Below are 21,157 nucleotides of genomic sequence, written 5' to 3'. Positions count from 1 at the left end.
GGGGCAACCCTGAGGACCACTGAAATGAATGACCAGGAAGGGTCCGAGATAGAGGCAGAGTGAGGCCTCTGGGGCAGGTGAGAGCCAGGGTAAGAGGTTCACAGAAGCCAAGGAAAGAGGCTTCTAAGGAAGAGAAGATAGTCAATTTGTTGGCTCTGTGAACAGGAGGAGGAAGAGGAAGAAGAGGAGAAATAGGAGGAGAAGAACAGCTCAAGCAGCGGTTTTCAATCATGAGTGATTCTGCCCCCTAGGAAATACTTGGCAATGACTGGGCACAGCTTTTGGCTGTCACAACTCAGAAAGTGCCATTGGCATCTAGTGGGTAAAGATTGGTGATGCTGTTCAACATCCTGCAATGCATAGGATGGCCCCTCACAGGAATTATCCAGTCCCAAATATCAATAGTGCTCAAGCTGAGAAAACCTGAGCTACAGGAAGTTGGAAAATCTCACCAAATTTTTTTTAAAAGAGCCTTGACTAGTGTGACTCAGCGGGTTGGGCATCATCACACACATAAAAGGTTACCAGTTCAATTCCTGGTCAGGGTACATGCCGGGGTTGCCAGTCAGGTCCCCAGTTGCAAGAGGCAAACAATTGATGTTTCTCTCCCTCCCTTTCCTTCTCTCTAAAAATAAATAAACATCTTAAAAAAAAAGATTTTTTAAAAGAGAGCTGAGACTAGAGCATGCTGAATGCTGATGGGACAATCTTGAAAAGGTCCAGAGAAGTGGGTATGTGCCTAGCTCGAGGGTCCTGGGGTGCTGAAAAGGGAGAGAGTCCAGGACAGAGATGGAGATGGCTGCAGAGTAGAAGGCAGTCCTCAGGTGAGATGGAGAAATCCTGAGGGGGAACCAGGCTGACATGGTTGCTCTGGGTGATAGGGACAGCCCTCATGGTAAGCTGAGCTCAGATGAGATTTGATTTGACAGAGCCCCTGTCTCTCTCTGGTGTGGGCAGCCAGAGCCCGGCCAGGATAAAGCAGCTGGATGAAGGTATCTATGTCCTGGGTGTCCCCAGAGCGGTGTAATCAAAAGGCAGTGGGCAGGAAACGTAAGGCCACTGCCTCAGGACCAGGCAGTGAAGAAGTTTCATACACTGGTGGCAGGAGAAGAGTGAGAATGCAGTAATTTTTCCATAAGGCTACATTCACCCAATTTAACAACTGCTAGGAAGGTGCTGAGCTGAAATGCAAGCCCAGGCCCACCTATTCCAAGACTCATAGTACTACACTTATCTTGACCAAAGATAAGAAAAAGTTTATCTCTGAACTGAAAACTTTCAGGTGACAATTTTACTGCTCTCTCAAAACCAGTTTTCTACTTTTCCAGCCAACTGCACCAAATCTAGGTGTTCCTATTACCATAGTTCACATTCCTTTGAAAACCACAGCAAGTAAAGAGACAAAGAAGTCAGGCACCATGAGAATGCTTGCAAAATCAGACTGCAATATGGAGGAATACCAATGGGCTAAAATCCTCTTCCCCCAGAAAGTAAATGGAGAAAGGCATGACTTGCTAGAAGCACAGGAGAATTTCAAAACCCCTGTGAACAAAGACTCTTATTTCAGGATGGTTTCCTGGAACAGGAGAGAGTGAGTGGCTTCTAGCACATGTGTAATACTATTCAATTTTGTGTGTTATTTAAAGTTCCTATTTAGAAGACATCGATTACATCATAGACTATCAGAATTGGAAGGGTTCTTAAGAGACTCTTAACTTCCAAGCCCCCTCTGATAAAACAATCCCCTACAGGGGGTCAGCCAAACTCCACCAGTTGTCCCAGGGATGGGCCTTGTCCCACCTGTGACAAATGCTGGGAGTTGACAAGGAGTACAGGGGGTTCGATATCTTATTCTATATGTAAATTTGAGTGAGAGTATTATATTTCCATAATAAAAATATTCTTTTACTTTTAAATTGGTTTCAGTGTAGGGAATCACAGTCCCACAACCCAGGTGGCAGCCAGAGCCCTCCTGGGAGGACTGTTCATTCCTTAGCTCACCACAGCAGAGAAGAGGAAGAGGAGGCGAAGGGGAAAGAAAGTAGAAGTAGAGGAGGCAGAAAGGGAGGGAGGAGAAGAAGGGCAAGAGAGTAAGGTAGCGGGGAGGGATAGGGCTCCCTCAAACAGTATTTCTCCCTGGAAAATGTATTTCTGTGGAAATGTATTCTACCTGGTCTTTCCATGTTCTTCTCAAGAGTCCTTGAAACTGGGCTCTCAGAATGAGGGCCTTTCCAGGTGCTAGGCCTTCCACAAACCCTTATGAGGGAGGTAGCATCAGGAGGTAGGCAACCCCCCCACTATGGATGGGGACACTGAGGCTTAGTGGGTTACACTGTGAAGAGTAGAAAGAGGGGTTTTGAGCCTGCCTACCAAGCCCACACAGGCTCAGCCCCAGCCTGCTGAGTCATTGCACTACTCTCACCCCCACAAAGAGTTAAGCTCAGTGTGTTTCAGAAGTTTGAGTTGGTGGAATGATAGCAAATGGTGGAAGTGGCCCAAACCTAATGAGGGGCCACCCATGAGGGAACTCAGCCCTCTGCTGAGGGCCTGACCAGGTGTGGGAGCCGGGGAAGACAGGGATGGGCCTGCCTTGCCCATTTATATAGAGGACCACACCAGGCCAGGCTGTCCTCCTTTAGTCCCTTCCAGCTCTCAGAGCAGACTCAGTTTCTGGTGTCTCATTTTTCTGCCCCCACCCTCTCATCTTATTTTGGACATGCTCTCTGTCTGATGTTGACTTTTTCCTCTTTGGGGAACCTATATTCAATTTATATGATGGCAGTAGCAAAGTAGAGTCTGAGATAAAAATGAAAGTTTGCAAGCCTCAGTGTAAGACTGTAGCTCTTTTACACTGAGGAATACTGCAGTCACAGGTCAAGAAGACAGCGCTTAGCAGGACAGGCACAAGCACCTACTTTACAAAAACATCTTGGCTTCTTTACCTGCGACTTTATCCCGAATAAGTTTTGCAGATTCAACTTCGCCAATACTGCTAAACAGACTTCGCAACTCATCCTGGGTCATGTTCTGAGGGAGGTAGTTGACGATTAAATTCGTTCTCCCGATGTCATCCCTGCAGTCTTCAGCCATGTGGTCTTCATAACCATTAGACATTGTATTTTTTAAAAATCTGCAGGAGAAGAAAGTCAAGTAAATTCCTAATTCTCACATTGCAGAATGTGAGACAAAACTAATGACTGCATTAGCACTTGGCTTTCTCTTTAGCACTGCTTCAACCTAAGTCCACACAAAAACCTGCATGTGGATGTTTACCACAGCTTCATGTACAATTGCCCCCAAACTAGGAGCAACCATGATATTCTTCAGTAGGTGAATTTGAGAAACAAACACACAAGCAAGGGAGTATTATTCAGGGATAAAAAGAAATGAGCTATCAAGCCACAGAGACATGGAGAAACCTTAAATGCATTATCATTAAAAAAAAAAAAAAAAAAAAAGCTTGAAAGGCTTTATACTATACGGTCCCAACTATATGAAACTGTGGAAAGGGCAAAACTGTGGAGACAGTGAAAGGATGAGTGGTTGCTGGGAGTTGAGGAGGGGTGGGGGAGGAATGCACAGGTGAAACACAGGATTTTTAGGGCAGTGAAGCTATTCTGTGTGATACTATAATGGTGGATATATGTCTTTCTACCATGGAATGTAAAACACCAACAGTGAACCCTAAGTCACTGTAGGCTTCAGCTAATATGTACCAGTATTGGTTCATCAATTACAACAAAATACCACACTAATGTGAGATGTTAATAAGGGAAACTTTGTGCTGGCAGAGAGGTATATGGATAATCATTCTGTACTTTCTCCGCAATATTTCTGTAAATATTTCTGTAAAAGTACTCTAAAAAAATAAAGTATATCACCCTGGCCAACATGGCTCAGTTGGTTGAGCGTCATCCTGCAAAGTGAAATGTTGTTGGTTCAATTCCCAGTCAAGGTACATGCTTGGGCTGTGGGCCTGGTCCCCAGCTGGGGTATGTGAGAGGCAAATGATTGATGTTTCTCTCTCACATTGGTGTCTCTGTCCCTCTCTTTCTCTCTCCTTGCCATCTCCAAAAATAAATAAGATCTTAAACATAAATAATGTTTATTAAAACAAAACAACTCCAAATTCAGCCATTTCCACTTACTAAAGAGGGCTTCAAAGAACTATACAAGTAACTTTAGCACCATCATTCAAACTCCAGGGAAAGTGTTTGGGTTGTCTTTCTGGAACAGTCCAAAGACTTCCAATTGCTTTTTCTCATCTCCACATGCACTACTGATGAATGAAGCTGGATACTGAAGAGTTTGCAGTATCCAACCTGGACGCCTTATCTGTCCTCCAGCAGGCAGGCTGGCAATGGCCCTTTGTATCCCTTTCTTCCAAAACCCATTGAGATTAAGCCAAGAAGGAGGTTAGGATTTCTCTAGCAGTTAAGAGAAAGTTTATCTGGAGAGCTTGCAGGTTTTGGAAGCCTTTAGCAACCTGCAGAAGTCTCTACTTTTAGTGACAAATATCAGATCATGGAAATGGCTTTGGAGCAGAGTCCCTATCTGTGCAGCTGTGGGCACCAACACCCCTCTGAGAGCTCAATTCACTGGGCTTGCTTACAAACACAACCATGAGTTGCTAATCTAAGCTGTCCCACATCCATGCCTCTAAATACACAGGCACTCAACACTCCCATCCCCCACTCCCAGCCCAAAACACATCATCATTGAGAAAAGACCTCGCTCCCCACTAGCCTGGAAGTCTTGGAGGCAGCCCACCCCTTTGTCTAGATCCTAATGTCCAGCACTGCTTTTCTGTTTTCAAGAGCATTCAGCCTTCTTTAAAAATAGCCTTGCCACCTGCTGGTGTAGCTCAGTGGATTGAGCATGGGCTACAAACCCAAGAGTAGCTGGTTCAATTTCCAGTCAGGGAATAGGCCTGGGTTGTGGGTCAGGTCCCCATGGGGGCAACTTGAGAGGCAACCACATATTGATGTTTCTCTCCCTCTGTTTCTCCCTCCCTTCCCCTCTCTCTAAAAATAAATAAATAAAATCTTAAAAAAAAAAAAAGCTTTCCTAATAGTTACATAAAAACCCACACACATCTGCTCAAGGGTTTTCCCCCTACCTCCTGAATCAACACAGAGAGGAATTGGGTATGGTTTCCTGTCTAAAACTTGCTTTAGGCTGTATACCACATGCAACATTAGTCCAATCTCCCAACATTACTTTTACTTATTTGAAAATGTTCTGTTCTTCACTCTTTTTTAAAAAAGATTTTATTTATTTGTTTGTTTATTTATTTATTTTTAAGAGAGGGGAAGGGAGAGAGAAAGAGAGAGAATAACATCAATGTGTGGTTACCCCGCATGTGGCCCCCACTGGGGACCTGGTCTGCAACCTAGGCATGTGCTCTGACTGAGAATCGAACCTGCGATGCTTTGGTTCGCAGCCCGTGCTCAATCCACTGAGCTATGCCAGCCAGGGCTGTTCTCCACTCTTTATAAAATAGGTTAGCATCAAAAGATTGAAAAAAAAAAAAGGTCATTGGAAAGTTAGGCTTCAAAAGGTTAAAAACTTCTGTATGGCAAAAGGAATCAGAGACAGACAAGCAGCAGATTGGCAGAAAATACAGTTGACCTTAACACAGGACTGAAACTTGCAGGCTTTGGAATGCTTCAGTGGACCCATGTAGTTCAAACCGGTGTTGTTCACAGGTCAACTATATTTTTATAGGTGGATTTTCGACTGCACGGGAGATTAGCACCCCGATCCCCAAGTTGTTCAAGGGTCAAACTGCTACCTATTACAGTACTTAGACTAGTGGTTCTCACCCTAGGTGATTCTGTCCCTAGGGAACACTGGGCAATGAATCATGACTGGAGGGGCAGGAGCAGGGTAGGGGGTGTATGTGTCTGTGCCATTCCACAAGGCACAGGACAGCCCCTACCACCAAGAACTATCTAACTCTAAAATGTCAATACTGCCAAGGTTGAGAAAACTCCATTCAGAGCAGGCACAAATTAATAAGAAAAGAAGGACATATCACTAACGGAGAAGTGGGCAAAGGTATGAGCTGGGGAAACCATGGAAAGAAGCTCAAGTTCACAAATAATGAAGGAAATGTGAAATGAAAAGAGATGCTACTTTCTGCCTGTCAAATAGAATACATCCAGAGTAAAGATAAGGGGGAAATGCCCTTATATATCAGTGACACAAGTGTGACATGGTACCATCTTTTAAAGGGATAATTTGGTAGTGCCAGGATTTTTTATGTGAATGCTACTATAGGAATCTGTTCTACAAAAATAAACATGTACAGGAAACATACAAGAAACACAGGACCCCCTGGATGGTAAAAGTGAAATATTGACTATAAACTAAATATGCATTAATGGCGAATGGTTAGATAAATACCAATTTTCAGTAGAAAGCATGGGACCACCAACATTAATAGGTTTAATCATGAAAAACCCCACAAACCTGTTACATTGTCTATGGTCAGAAGACTTTGAGATCATTAGCTCAAAAGCAAACAAAAACATCTGCTGAAGCCTGAACCAAAGTGGAAGGGTAAACTCTGAGAAATTAAAATGCACTTTGCTCTAAATGGGATTCTAACCTTTTTTCTTCCTCTTTCTTTCCTTTTTTAAAAATATATTTTATTGATTATGCTTTTACAGTTGTCCCATTCCCCTCCTTTATTCCCCTCCACCCGGCACAGCCCTTCCCACCCACATTCCCCCCCTTTAGTTCATGTCCATGGGTCATACATATAAGTTCTTTGGCTTCTACATTTCCTATACTATTTTTAACCTTCCCCTGTCTATTTTCTACCTACCATTTATACTACTAATTCTCTGTACCTTTTCCCCCATCTCCCCCTCTCACCCCCCTGCTGATAACCATTTAAAAATGGCAAAAGATGTGAACAAACACTGCAACAAAGAAGATATATGGATGGCAAATAAATACATGAAAAGATGCTCAACATTGTTGCTTATTAGGGAAATGTAAATCAAAACCACTGAGATAGGAGAGACCACTCTCCATCTCTAATGAGAATCAAGATACCACTACCCATTTATAAAGGCTACAACAAAACAAAGCAAGCCACACCTGAAACTAATATAATATTTATTGTATGTCAACAAATATTGTTGTATGTTGTATGTTGTTGTATGTTGTATGTACACATACACACACAGGCAAGCAAACAACAAAACAGACAGTATCAAGTTCTGGTGAGGATGTGGAGAAACTAGCTCATACATTGCCAGCAAAAGGTAAAAATGTTAGTCACTTTGGAAAGCAGACTGGGAGTTTCTTATAGTTAAATGTTCACTTAACATATGAGCCAAAGCTATTCCTAGTCTTCATAAAAGAGAAATGAAAGCCAAGTTCATATAAAAACCTATATGCAAATGTATACAGCAGCCTTATTCACAATCACCAAAAGCTGGAACCCAAATGTCCTTTAAGCTCTTAGTGGATAAACTATAGCACACCATACAATGGCCTACTACACAGCAATAAGAAGGTATTACTGATTCACACAACTTGTATGCATCTCAAAAACATTTTGCAGAGTGGAAGAAACTAGACCCTGCATGATCCCATTCTGGAAAAGGCAAAACCAGAGGGCTAGAGCAGTGGCTACCAGAGGCAGGAAGCAGGGGAAGCACTGAGGAAACTTCATATTTTGCCATGTATCATGTGCACCCATGTTTTTGGTCCAAACTTTCAGGAAAAAAATCTTTTGGTTTAATTTTTTAATATGATTTAAAAACTTCAAGAAAACCAATGATCATATTCCAGGATATTATTTTACATACGGATGTCTCTATTGCTTTCTAGAATTATACTTTTATTTATTTTTTAAAGATTTTATTTATTTTTAACTTATTTATCTTATTTAATCTTATTTATTTTTAAAGTAAGAGTTTATTTATTTATTTATTTATTTAAAATTTATTTAAAAAATAACCTGGCTGGTGTAGCTCAGTGGATTGAGTGCAGGCTGGGAACCAAAGTGTCCCAGGTTCGATTCCCAGCCAGGGTACATTCCTGGGTTGCAGGCCATAACCCCCAGCAACCGCACATTGATGTTTCTCTCTCTCTCTCTCTCTCTCTCTCTCTTTCTCCCTCCCTTCCCTCTCTAAAAATAAATAAACAAAATCTTTAAAAAAATTATTTAAAAAATAAATAAGGGAGGGGAAGGGAGGGAGAAAGAGAGGGAGAGAAACATCAATGTGTGGTTGCCTCTTACGCACCCCCCACTGGGGATCCAGCTGCAACCCAGCCACATGCGGCTGAACTGGTGACCCTTTGATTCACAGGCTGGCACTCAACTACTGAGCCACACCCACAGTGGGCTAGAGTTACACTATTAACACATAACCTAAACAAAAGAATTAAAAACATATAATGTGCATCCCAATTTCCCCTGAAAAGAATTGGGAAAAATGTGCACATTATACATGGCAAAACATGGAAGTATTTTCAATCCATGGCTGGGAATCCATGTATGTGAAGGACCCACTTTAGTTACACAAGATTTGACTATGTGAGTGCTTGGAACTTCTGACCCCCTCACTGTTCAAGGGTCAATTGTATTTTTGTTTCTTGGGTGATGGAACTTTCCAAGATCTTGATCACAGTGGTAGTCACTTGACTCTGCTTTTGTCAAAACTCAAAGAACTCTACACCAAAGGGAGTGAATTAAAAAATAAAATTTCAAAGGTTTAAAAAGTTCATCTTCTGCTTTGCAGCCCTGCTTCCCAGAATGCTGGTTCCTCCTGATGCCCAGTCGGGGCTGAGCAGTGCCCCCACCCTCTCAGGCCCAGTTTTTGGTCAGCTGGTAAGGGAGAAACCAACACTCCAACAGCAGAGTTTCTTGGCACTTTGCAGCCATTCTACCCTGTTCTCTGCCTCCCTTCCTCTGGCCTGTTCCAAACCAGCTACTGTCCCCACAATCTCCAACCACCATAGGGCCTTCATTTCTACCTGACAATCAATGTCTTCCAAGTTATGGCCACCTCTGGCTGTCTCAGCTCAACTGGCCCTGTCTCTTCTTACTCAGTGTGTCTCTCTAGGAAGATGGTCCAGAAGAGCCTGGAGGACAAGTCAATACATTCAGCCCCTTAAAGCCAGCTCCTCCCTTCCATGGTGTAACCACCTACTGTGGCTCAGAGGTTACATTGCTTTATTTGTGGCCAGGCATCACACTGTTAATAAGTGGCAGGACCAGGCCTCAAGCTGTCACTACACAGCAAGGATGAAACACAAGGCCCATCATCATCTAGGGGCTGGTCTGCTGCTCCAGTCCTGATGCCCCTCACTAACTTCTCCTCCAGCATACCACAGACCTTCATGCCCCCATGCCCGTCACAGCTGCTCCCTTTGCAGGATTGCCCGCCTCTCCATCGTCTCCTCATTTATCTTTAAGAAGGCCACCAGGGCAAAAGGTTGCTCTTGTTCTCAGTGCCCACACACCATTGGTATAAACCTTTATCCCTGCATGAATCACTCTGACTGTATTTTTCCTCCCACATCAATGGTGAGAGCCTTGAGGGCCAGGGCCACTTCACTGTCACCTAAGGATCGCCAAGCAAACCCAGGATACCTAGTAAACTATAGGTGTATCATGCAGACACACACAGTAGCAGAGGGGGTACAGACACTGGGTCTCAAACTCATTCAAGACTCATGCGTCATGCTGGCTGCTGTGGCTCAGTGGATTGAGCATCAGCCTACAAACCCAAAGGTCACTGGTTCAATTCCTGGTCAGGGCACATGCCTGGGTTGTGGGCTAGGTCCCTAGTTGGTGGTGTGCAAGAGGTAGCTAGTTTCTCTCTTTCTCCCTTCCTCCCCTCTCTCTAAAAATAAATAAATAAAATCTTAAAAAAAAAAAAAAGGAATCGTGTGTATTTGGTGCATTCTTTTAAGCTAAAGAAGGACAACTGGAAATTGTCCTGACAGTTTATTAACAAACTCAGTATCTTTTTTAGGATCACCAATAAGTACTACCCCACCCCACAGAATCACTTAATTGCAGGAGTAAAAAGGGAAATTTTGAGCGTTATCAAAATGACTCCTGCTGATTTAAAAGAGATTCCAGTAAATGGATGCATCATGGAGAAGACCTGTTTGGATGACCTTAGGGTTTTCAGCCCCATCACACTATTTTAAACAATCCTGGTTGTTTGCAGGACATTGGTAATGTTCACATCAGTAGTACAGTGCACCTACTGAAAGGTAAGGGAGATGTGTATAGAAATGACATAAAACTATACATAGGTGGTATATACATAAAGCAGCAAGACTGGTTTCCACTGCACACCCCTTAGAATCTGTCTCGTTTTATTGTCACAGAGCAGACTTTTTAAACTACTTGAGCAAGAACAAAACTAGAACAATCAAATTTATCTTCAGGCTCAACCTTGACACTTCACACATATGTGGTGGGCTCAAGTATTCCAGATGTAAAAATCTGAGTTCTTCAGGGTAAAAGTCTTAGGAATGTAAGGTCTCTCAGGAAATACTCTGGTGCCAGAAAAAAGGCTGAATATAGCAACTGACCCAATTATGAGTGCTATGAGAGGTGAGGGCTCAAGTGGACAAAGTACATGCTTTCCTACTCACCCCTTCCCATAGCCTATGGAAAGGAGAGCCGTCTGCCTGGGGTGGCTCCAGCTAAGCCACAGCAATTCCACATCTGCCAAACTGAGACACCTGGGGAAGAAACGGATCAAGTGCAGCTCCAACCCTCAAGTTCAGACCATTACCAGGCCACCTCAGTACTGCAAAAGCCTCTTGAGAGTCCTTCTATCCTTGTCTCTTCCCTAGAAAAGCAATCTTCTAAGATCATCTCTCCCTTTTAAAAAAGATTTTATTTATTTTATTTTTTAGAGAGGAGACTGGGAGGGAGAAATAGAGGGAGGGAAACATCAATGTGTGGTTGCCTCTTGCACACCTCTGACCGGGGGCCTGGCCTTCAACCCAGGCATGTACCCTAGACTGGGAATCAAACTGGTGACCCCTTAATTTGCAGACTGGAACTCAACCACTGAGCCACACTAGCCAGGGCTAAGATCACCTCTTGATTGTGCCTAGAAACCCTTTATCACCAGCCCGGCATGATTTTCTAGATTTATCTCCAAGTTCACCTTCTGGCCCAAAGTGCTCCATGGGCCCAGAGATATGATGAGCTCCACAGCCCTGCTAAGAGTTCTAGCTTCTACTTGGCTGGTCAAACCCACTCCAGGACTCTTAAACAGAACTACAAAGCAACATGGTAAAGCAGGAAAATCCCACAGGCTTTGAAGCCTGGCAGATCTGAACTCTGATACTAACATAATACTAATCAGCTGCACTATTGTGGGCCCATCACTTCCTTTCCCAGAGCTCAGTTTCCGTATCTACAAAACGAAGATGTTACCACCTGCTTTGCAGCACCCATCAGTTCTGGGTAAACACCCACTTCACCACCTGCCTCCAGGTCCACAAAAGAATACTTCAACCCTTTTCCTTTGGGACCCTAGAAACAATCCAACCTTTGATGCCATTTCTAATGGGCATGGGTTCCAGGGAAGCCAGTGTGGTTCCACCAGCCAGGACTCACCATCACAACGTCCCAAAGCAAAAGATCTCATTCAGAGTTCCCTGCTCAGTCACACACATAACCTCAGACAAATCAGCTGGCCTCTTAATCTGTTCACCAGATATTCTTTCAGAAATTGCTGAAGTCCCGTCCCCTCACTCCTAATTTAGTAACAAAATAAAGGTGAATGTGTATGTCCCTGACCTACCTCCCTGTCTGCAGCTGCAAGCACCCTCATCTCCTCTCTTCTGGTCTTCAACCCCTCTTCAAACTTCCTCCTCCCCTGAATTACTTCACTTGGTTGCACACACACGTCCTCTAAGCCACTTCTCTCCATCCCTGTACCTAAGCAAACTCAGCATCTCCAAACCCAACTTGGTCTTTTCCCTCTAAATCATTCCTCTCCCTCTGTCTCCCTGTTTCTGTTCATGGTGACATCAGTTTTGCCATTGGGTTGTTCTGGACTATTCTCTTTCCTGTGACCCTTTCCTCTGGCATAAATGTCTATGACAGGCAGCTAGATCCACTCACTTCTGAGCTCCCTTCTAAACCTTCCTTCACCCAGCACAGATGGGAGTGCCAACCACATGCCAGGTACAGAGAGAGCAAGGCACATGACACAGAAGATAAAGAAGCAGTCCCCGTTCCAACCCTCAAGTTCAGGCCATTTACCAGACCACCTCTGTACTGCAAAAGCCTCTTGACCAGTCTGTCTACCCTTGTGTCTTCCCTAAAAAAGCAATCTTCCAAGATCACCTCTTGATTGTGCCTAGAAACCCTCTATCACTAGACCCCAGCATGTTTTTCTAGATTTATCTCCAAGTCCACCTTATGGCCCTTGGCCTGCCCAAACTGGTCCACTCAGCCTTCTGGTCCTCCTTATGCCCTCCTCTCTTATTCACTCAGGCCACTTGCTGCACCTGGAAACTCCTGCCAATACCTCTCTGATCACAGTGACCAGTCTGGACACCAGTGCTGTCATCAAAACCAAGCAATGAACAGCCATTTCTTTCCATACTCTCAGTGCTGTCATGAGCTCCAGCTTCGACCCTGTGTTGTTGGATCTCACACACCTGCGTCTTTTCTCCCCAGCTCAGGTTGAAGTGCCTTCAGGAGGCAATTTCTTTCACTTCTCCCTGTTCCCTGTGACAATGGACAAGTAGTTATGTTTCTTATTTTCAGGCTATAAAAATGCCATCATGAACTCACCCTATGCACATGGAGGCTTTAGGTTGAGTGGAGGTGGACAATGATCATATAAGCGAGTACCCCCAACATGGAGGGACACAGACGCTGCTTTCTGCCACCTTCCCACTCACTGTCTGTATACCTACACACACACACTCTATTTGAGTGATGCGCTTTCCAGTTTATACCCACATACTAAACTGCTCCTTCTCTCAACGTTTCTGTTTTCCCTAGTGACCAACCAATGTTCACCTACCGGCCATGCAGGCAGAGACCCAGAATCATTCATCTCTTGTTCATGTCCCACATCTAAATACCCACTGAGTCCTGTGTCTTTTAGCTCCTAACTGCATCTCAAACCCATCCCCTCTTGTTCCCTATCACTACAGTCCACAATCATATTCCTGATTTATCTAAAGAAACCACCTCCTAACTGGTTTACTAACCTTCATCATTACCCTCCTCCAACTCTTCCTCCTGTGTAGAGATCTGACCCCTTCACTTTGTGGGCTAAATCTACCTAATAGCCACCCTGGTTTGGCCTATCTGACAATGCCCACACCCTCTGCACACCAGCTACATGAGTTCTTTAGCCACTACTCACTTCATCTTTCTTGCCCCTGAATTACCAGACCCCATGTTGTTCCACAAACAAATCTAAATGTTTTCACCTCTGTATCTTTGCCAGTGCTGTTCCTGCATTCTGCAAAGACCCTCCCCAGGGTCTTTAGCTGGATTAACTCCTCCCAGCACACATGCTCACCTCCTTCAAGGAGCACTCTGTGATTTGTTAGTGTTCTGATTTTCAGTGCTTACACATCAACTACCTACAACCATCAATGCACTCACCAGAGTGGGTCAAAATGATTTACGCAGATGATATAATCACCGGTGCTTACCCAGAGCCTCACTCAGGACCTAGGACACAGCAGTGAAACAGGGAGAGTTGCTTAAAGGAGGGAAGCAAAACGGAATTCCCTTCCCAGGCTGGTTTTCTCTTCTTTCCCCGACCCAAAGCCTCAGGTCGACCTGGCTGTTTCACCACTGCCACCTAGAGGCGAAGAGAGCAACTGCACTTATATCACCTTTCAGCATTTAATTTGATTCAATAAATTGAATTATTCTGGTTTGACAGTCAGAGGCTTCAGATGGTGAATGAACTCTGGTATGGGCCACAGAGTGAGAGGGAGAGATCTCCAGGTGGAGGAGAACAGCAATTCAGGTAGTGGGGACAACAGGCAGAGAGAGGATTGGAGTTTGTACAGGTGAAATAAAAAAGGAAGGGTTAGAATGTGCAAGGTCCCAGCCAGTGTGGCTCAGTTGGTTGGAGCGTCATCCCGTAAGAGAAAGGTTGTGGGCTGGGTCCCTGGTCTGGGTGCATATAATCCCTGGTCTGGGCAAGTACAAGAGGCAACCAATTGATGCTTCTCACTTGCATCGATGTTTCTCTCTCCCTTCTTCTATCTCTAAAAGGCAATGGAAAAAAAAAATGTGTAAGACCTGGCCCAAACTTTAGCTTTTAAGCCACCTGAAGAGATTTTTAAAATTAAGTTGTTTTTTTGCTGCCCAGAGACTTTTAATCAGAAGTGACAGACAGTCAGATTTGTGTTTATGACAATTCTTGCTGGAAGAGTGGAGAAAGGATAAAAATGGGAGGTAGGGAATGACAGAAGCAACCAAGCAAGCATCAGGAAGATGCTATTTTCATTATTCTCCCCTTGCTGCCCTATGACTTTGGATTCAACACATCCAAACTGAAATTCTGCCCCCTCAAAACCAGTGTTTCAACATAAACACTATTTATGTCCACATTTTGAGATGTTCATGTATTTTGGCCTCTTTGTGGATGTTGAAGTTGCAGAGTTTTATAACAGATCCCAGCACAGGGCTCTGTACACCGAGATGCTCAATGACAACTGAATGGAATTCCTGTGTGGGTCTCCTGGACCCTTGTGATTATAAGAGCAGTAAAACTCTGTGATTAAGAGTAATAAGGACTCTGAGCCAGAGGACCTGAGTTCAAATCCTGCCTTGGCCACTTTACAGCGTGAGGCTGGTTATATCAAATGATCCATTCATGCCTCAAGTTTTTTTTTTGTCCCTAAAACAAACACTGTAACAGCACCTCCCTCAAGGGCTGGAGATGAATGTCTGTGAAGTGTCAAACATAAAATAAATTCTCACTAAAAACTGCCAATGCTTTATAATATCATTTATTCAGTGCCTGCTACTCACAGTCCATGCACAATGCTAGGGGCTTCCCACACCCTTAAATCTTTACAGCAATGTTCTTATCAATCCTATTTTACAGATAAGAAAACTAAGTCCCCCACAGATGAGTTTGTTGAAGGTCTTGGGAGCCTTAGATCTTAAGGTGTCAGAGATGGGGCTGGAGGAAACTTTAGTGGAGGATTATTTAGTCCAGTGGTCGTTCTTGCACGTGAGTGAATGCAAGAGTGTGTGTGTCTGTGAGAGAGACAGAGATTTTTGGCAATGTGAAGACTTTTCTGATCTTCACAAGGAATGGGGGAGGCAGGGACACTGCTGGCATCAAGTGGGTAGAGGTCAGGAATGCTATTCAACATTTGACAATGCCCAGGGCAGCTGAAACCAAGAATGACCAGACCCAAAATGTTAGCAGTGCCAAGGTGAGAACCTCTTCTCCAGAGTAATCATCCTCTCCATCTTCCCACTTCCGGAGCACTGGCCATCTGGATTCCACACAGACATTTTGGGTAAGGGGGCTCTATCCCTCCAGCGGCAGCGCAAGCAAAGTTCTTTCCCACCTGCTGGGCACCCAGTAGGTTTTAAACCCTGCACTTTTTAATGAGTCTAGGAGCAGAGGTCTCCAGAAGGAAAGGAAGAGTATCCATCCTCCATTGTTCAACTGCCTGCAGTTTGTCTTTTCAGCGCGCGCGCGCGCGCGCGCACACACACACACACAATTTTATAAATCCAAATGTCCCCCGCCCCCAAAACAGCTTTGTGAGAGATGGCGTTAAAAAATTATATATTTTTCTAGGACTCGCATATATACTGAAGGGTTTGCACACTTCTCAAAGGACCTCAGATCAACCGCGGTCTTCTGACAACGACCACAAAAGAATCTGCAGGATTTCCAGCGGACGGAGGCCCTGGGCTGTGACCTCTGCGCTTAAGGCGCGCACCCCACTACCTCGTCTCTGGCTTCGCTCTCCTGCCTCCGGATTCTCGGCTTCCTAAGACTACGCAGGCTCGGATCGTGGAGCTCGGTCGGCAGGCGCGTGCCCACGCCGTGTCCCCCTCGCCCGCTCCTCGCGGCGGCTGAGGAATCCGGCCCGGGCCTGTCGCTGGCGCCCTCACCGGCCAGCTCCCGCCCTCCCGCCCTGGCCGAGCGCATCCCCTCCAGGCCAGGCGCAGCCTGGGCCTCAGCCGGTGCAGGCCTGCGGACGCCCGCGGCCCGGGCAAGCGAGCTCTGGCCTGCCTGCGGCCTACCCAGTCCAGCACCACCAAAGGCCTCTGCCTCACCTGGACGCGGGCGGGCGGGCCCGGGGCTGCTCCGAGGCGGGCGAGCGGCGGCGGCGCGGTGCTAACGGCTCCGCTCGGCCTCGGTAGCCGTGGCGGCGGCAGCAGCTACTGCGACGGAGGCGGTGGCGGTGGCGGCGGCAGCTCCTCCTCGGCGCGCACGACCCGCTCCGGCCCCCGGCCCGGACACGCCCACCTGGGCACGTGCACCCATTGGCCAGCAATTGCCAAGATGCGCTTCTCATTGGCTGATGTGGCTGTCGCGGCTCCTTGCGCGCGGTGGAGGCGGGACTTCCGTTCGGCGCTGCCTGGGAAGGGCTCGAAGGCCGGCGAGATCCGAGCGGCCGGCGATGGCCGCGGAGGGGTCCAGGACGGGTTCGGCTCTCGGGGGCCGACTGAATTCGGTGATGTAAGAGCCACTCACGTTGTCGAGAGCGCGCTATGTGCCCGCCCAAGCCTGTCCTGCTGCCGCCGTCACCGCCGTGCAAGGTAGGAGCCATCGGCGCGCCTGGACTATGGGATCAGAACCTAGGTTCGAATCCCGGCCCCAACTTTTCTGCACTACAGGGGGTTTGACAGAGGCTGACCACCTCGTTCGGCCTCAGTATCCTTATCTGATGTGGCGAGGAGGCAAGATATAGGACGTGGTCAGCGTTCCAGCCGTGCTGACTCTTAGAGCTCTTGGGTTCCCAGAAGCTCAACCTAACACTCATTCATTAAAATGTTATTAAGCATCTGCCTGGTTGGTGTGGCTCAATGAATTGAGTGCTGGCCTGCGAACCAAAGGGTCACAGGTTCGATTCCCAGTTAGGGCACATGCGTGGGTTGTGGCCCAAGTCCCCAATAGGGGACAAGTGAAAGGCAACCACACAGTGATATTTCTTTCCCTCTCTTTCCCTGCCCCGTCCCCTCTCTCTAAAAATAAATAAATAAAACTTTTAAAAAATGTTATTAAGCATCTACTTTGTGCCAGACACTGCATGTTCAGTGAACAGACAAAAATAGCTGCCCTTATTACCGAACTCATGTTCTAGACCATTGCTGTCCTGTAAAAATAAATGTAAGTGAGCCACAAATGTTGGCTACCTGCATAATTTAAAATTTCGAGTAGGCACATTAAAGGAAAAAGTAAAAAGAAAAAGAAGGCTTTAATTTTAACAATGGGTTTTATTTAAACAATGCATGTTCAAAACGTTATTTTAACAAGTAATCAATATAAGGTTATGAGATCCTTCACATTTTTTTTCTTCACCCGTTTTTGAACACTCACAGCCCATCTGAAGTTGGATTGGCTACTGCACTGGATTGTGCAGTGCTAGACAGGGAGGCAGAAAAGAAATCAAAGGGATTCCATATCAGGTGGTGGAAAGTGGTAAAAAGAAAAGTAAATTGAGGAAAAGGCAGGGGGAATGTAGGAGTAGCAACTTGAAACACACTGGTCAGCAAGGTTGAAAAGATGGCATCTGCAGAGGGCTGGAAGGAGCTGAGAAGACTGAACAAAGAGTTATGCCATTCATTGTTGAGTGCAGTGTTGGTTCAATAGAACTTTCTGTGATGATGGGCATGTGTTTTATCTGCATTAATTTAGTAGCTACTAGCTCCATGTAGCTTTGGGGCACTTGACCTGTGACTATTGCCACTAAAGAACTGAATTTTCAATATATTTAATTTTTACTTAATTGAAATTTAAATAGTCACAATAGGGCCAGTGGCTTCTATAACAGATGACATAGATTTAGGAGAATGGTAGCAAGTGCTCTGAATTGAGCCTGTACCACGTGCTTAATGCTTGATGCAGGTTCTGCTATGTAATTTTTGAAATATTTCTATGAGAAGGCAGCAATGATCATTGTTACCATGAAGAATGAAGTCCTTCATTCACAGATGTATACTTTATTGTTATCATTAATAGGCTATTTTTAGGACAATTTTAGATTTACAAAAATATTGCAAAGAAGGTGCAGAGTTATCATTTTCCTCACATCAGTTTCCCCTATTATTGCATCTTTATTAGTATGATACATTTTTAAAAGATTTTATTTATTTTTAGAGAGAGGGGAAAGAAGGGAGAAAGAAACAGAAACATCAATGTGTGGCTGCCTCTCGCATGCCCTCTGCTGGGAATCCGGCCTGCAACCCCGGCATGTGCCCTGATGGTAATCAAACCAGTGACCCTTTGGTTCACAGACTGGCACTCAATCCACTGAGCCACACAAGCCAACGCTACTATGATACATTTGTTATAATTAATGAACCAATATTGATACGTTATTATTAACCAAAGTTCATATTTAATTTAATTTCCCTAATATACTTTTTCTCTTCCAGAATCCCATCCAAGATACCATATTACATTTGGTTGTCTGTACCACCTCCCATCTTTGTTTTTTTTTTTTAAATATAATTGACATATAACATTGGATTAGTTTTAGTTGTGCAACATAATAATTTTATATATGTATATATTGCAAGATAATCACCACAAAAAGTTTAATTAACATCAATCACCACAACTAGTTACAAAGTTTTTGTTCTTGTAATAAGAACTTTTAAGGTTTATTCCCTGACTTGTCCTGTCTCTTTAGGCCATTCTTGGCTGTGGCAAATTCTCAGACTTTCTGTGTTTTTGATGACCTTGGCAGGATTTTTCTTGAAGATTTTATTTATTCATTTTTAGAGAGAGGAAAATGGAGGGAGAAAAAGAGGGAGAGAGACTTCTGGTCAAGATAGAGGTATAGGTAAACATGGCTCACCTCCTTGCACAACCACAGCAAAAATTACAACTAGACCATAAAACAAATATCACCTAGAATCATCAGAAAATTGAGCTGTATGGAAGTCTGACAACCAAGGAATTGAAGAACTCACATTCATGCACACAGGTAGGAGGGGCAGAGATGCAGAAGGAGAGGTCCCACACCCACATGTGCTGAATAAAAATTGGAAGGGATACATTAGGAGCAAAGGATCCCAACCCCACACCAGCCCACCCAGCCCAGGGTTACAGTGCCAGGAAGATAAGTCCCTGTAACTTCTGGTTGTAAAATTGTGAGGGTTGGGGCAGTGGAAGTAACTGCAGGATTCTCAGGAGTCTCCTCTTAAAAGCAGCGGTCCCTAACCTTTTTGGAACCACGGACTGGTTTTGTGGAACACAATTTTTCCATAGACTGGGGTAGGGGTGATGTTTCAGGATGATTCAAGCACATTACATTCAAGCTGCCCCCTTCTGTGAGGCTGGTTCCTAACAGGCACTGACAGGTACCAGGTGGTAGCCTAGGGGCTGGGGACCCCTGTCTTAAAGCAACTACAGTGGACTTAAGACTTATGCAGATTCACTCCCTCTGGGCTCCAGGATTGGAGCAGCAGCTGGAAGGGCACCAGTGGCATATGGGGAGAAATTGAAGTGTCCGGCATCAGGGTGAATGCTGGGAGACAACTTCCCAGAGGCCAGGCAGTGGCATTGTCTCCTTTCTGAGCCCTCCCCCACAGAGCCCAGAAGGGCCACACCATACCAAGACTCCATCAGCCTGGTTCATATGGGTTGCCCTGCCCTGGAATTACCTATGGCTCCACCCCACCCCACTCATCTTACCTGTGCTATTTCTACAATATGCCACACTACTAAGACAGGGAGTCAAAGTAACTGTACCTAATACACAGAAACAAACATAGGATGGCTGCCAAATTGAGGACACAAAGATATATAGCCTAAATGAAAGTACGGAACAAAACTCCACAAAAAAAAATAAAATTAAGATAAACAACCTATCAGATGCAGAGTTCAAAACACTAGTTATTAGGATGCCTAAGGAACTCAATGGGTACTTCAACAGCATAGAAAAGACCCAGGCAAAAATGAAGTTTACACTAAGTGAAATTAAAAAAATGTACAGGAAACCAACAATGGTGTGGATGAAGCCTCAAATCAAATCAATGATTTGGAACATAAGAAAGAAATATTAAATCTCAACAACAAGAAGAAAAAAGAATTAAAAAAAAAAAAACAAGGATAGGTGAAGGAGCCTCTGGGACAACTTCAAATGTACCAATATTTGAGTGATAGGAGTGCCAGAAAGAGAAAAGAAAGAACAAGAAATTGAAAACTTATTTGAAAAAATAATGAAGGAAAACTTCCCTAATTTGGAGAAGGAAATAGACATACAAATCCAAGAAGCAGAGTCCCAAACAAGATGGACCAAAGAGGACCACACCAAGATACATAATTAAATGCCAAACATTAAAGATAAAGAGAATATTAAAAGCAGCAAGAGAAAAGCAGGAGTTTCCATAGGACTGTCAGCTGATTTCTCAAACCTTGCAGGCTAGAAGGGACTGAAAGAAGTATTCAAAATGAAGAGCAAGGATCTACAACTTAGATTATTCTATCCAGCAAAGCCATCATTTAGAATGGAAGGGCATATAATGTTCTTCCCAGACAAGGTAAAGCTAAAGGAGTTCATCATCACCAAACCATTATTACATGAAATGTTAAAGGAACTTATTTTTAAAAAAGGGTCAAAACTTTGAACATTAAAATGGCAATAAATTCACAACTATCAACGCCTGAATCTAGCTCCGACTGCTGGTCTCTCCTTGTGGCCGTGGTGTGAGAACAGAGAACTGCGGTGGCCAGAGTCATGGCAGGACAGGCATTTAAAGTTTCTGCCCTCTTTGACTGTATACTGGTTGAAAGGTGTGCTGCAGAAACTGTAACCAAAGGAGGCATTATGCTTTCAGAAAAATCTCAAGGAAAAGTATCGCAAGCAACTGTAGTAGCTGTTGGATTGGGCTCCAAAGGAAAGGGTGGAGAGATTCAACCAGTTCACTTGAAAGTTGGAGATAAAGTTCTTCTCCCAGAATATGGAGGAACCA

General features: G+C 44.6%; 1 protein-coding gene across 1 annotated transcript in view; it reads right to left on the bottom strand.

Moving 5' to 3' along the window:
• Positions 1 to 16,467, bottom strand: part of ELAVL1 (ELAV like RNA binding protein 1) — a 34,166-nt gene extending 17,699 nt beyond the window's left edge. The window contains exons 1-2 of the mRNA XM_045850514.1: positions 16,289 to 16,467; positions 2,943 to 3,130 (exon numbers count right to left, since the gene is read on the bottom strand). Of these exons, the coding sequence (XP_045706470.1) occupies positions 2,943 to 3,114 (172 nt within the window). The 5' untranslated portion in view covers positions 3,115 to 3,130; positions 16,289 to 16,467. The remainder of the gene's footprint in view (positions 1 to 2,942; positions 3,131 to 16,288) is intronic.
• Positions 16,468 to 21,157: the final 4,690 nt, after the last annotated feature.

Source organism: Phyllostomus hastatus, unplaced genomic scaffold, assembly GCF_019186645.2.
Source record: "Phyllostomus hastatus isolate PE091 unplaced genomic scaffold, TTU_PhHast_1.1 phas_contig_81, whole genome shotgun sequence".
Classification (NCBI taxonomy): domain Eukaryota; kingdom Metazoa; phylum Chordata; class Mammalia; order Chiroptera; family Phyllostomidae; genus Phyllostomus; species Phyllostomus hastatus.
The sequence above is the reverse complement of the archived record's forward strand: the minus strand, read 5'-3'. Positions and strand labels throughout refer to the sequence as shown.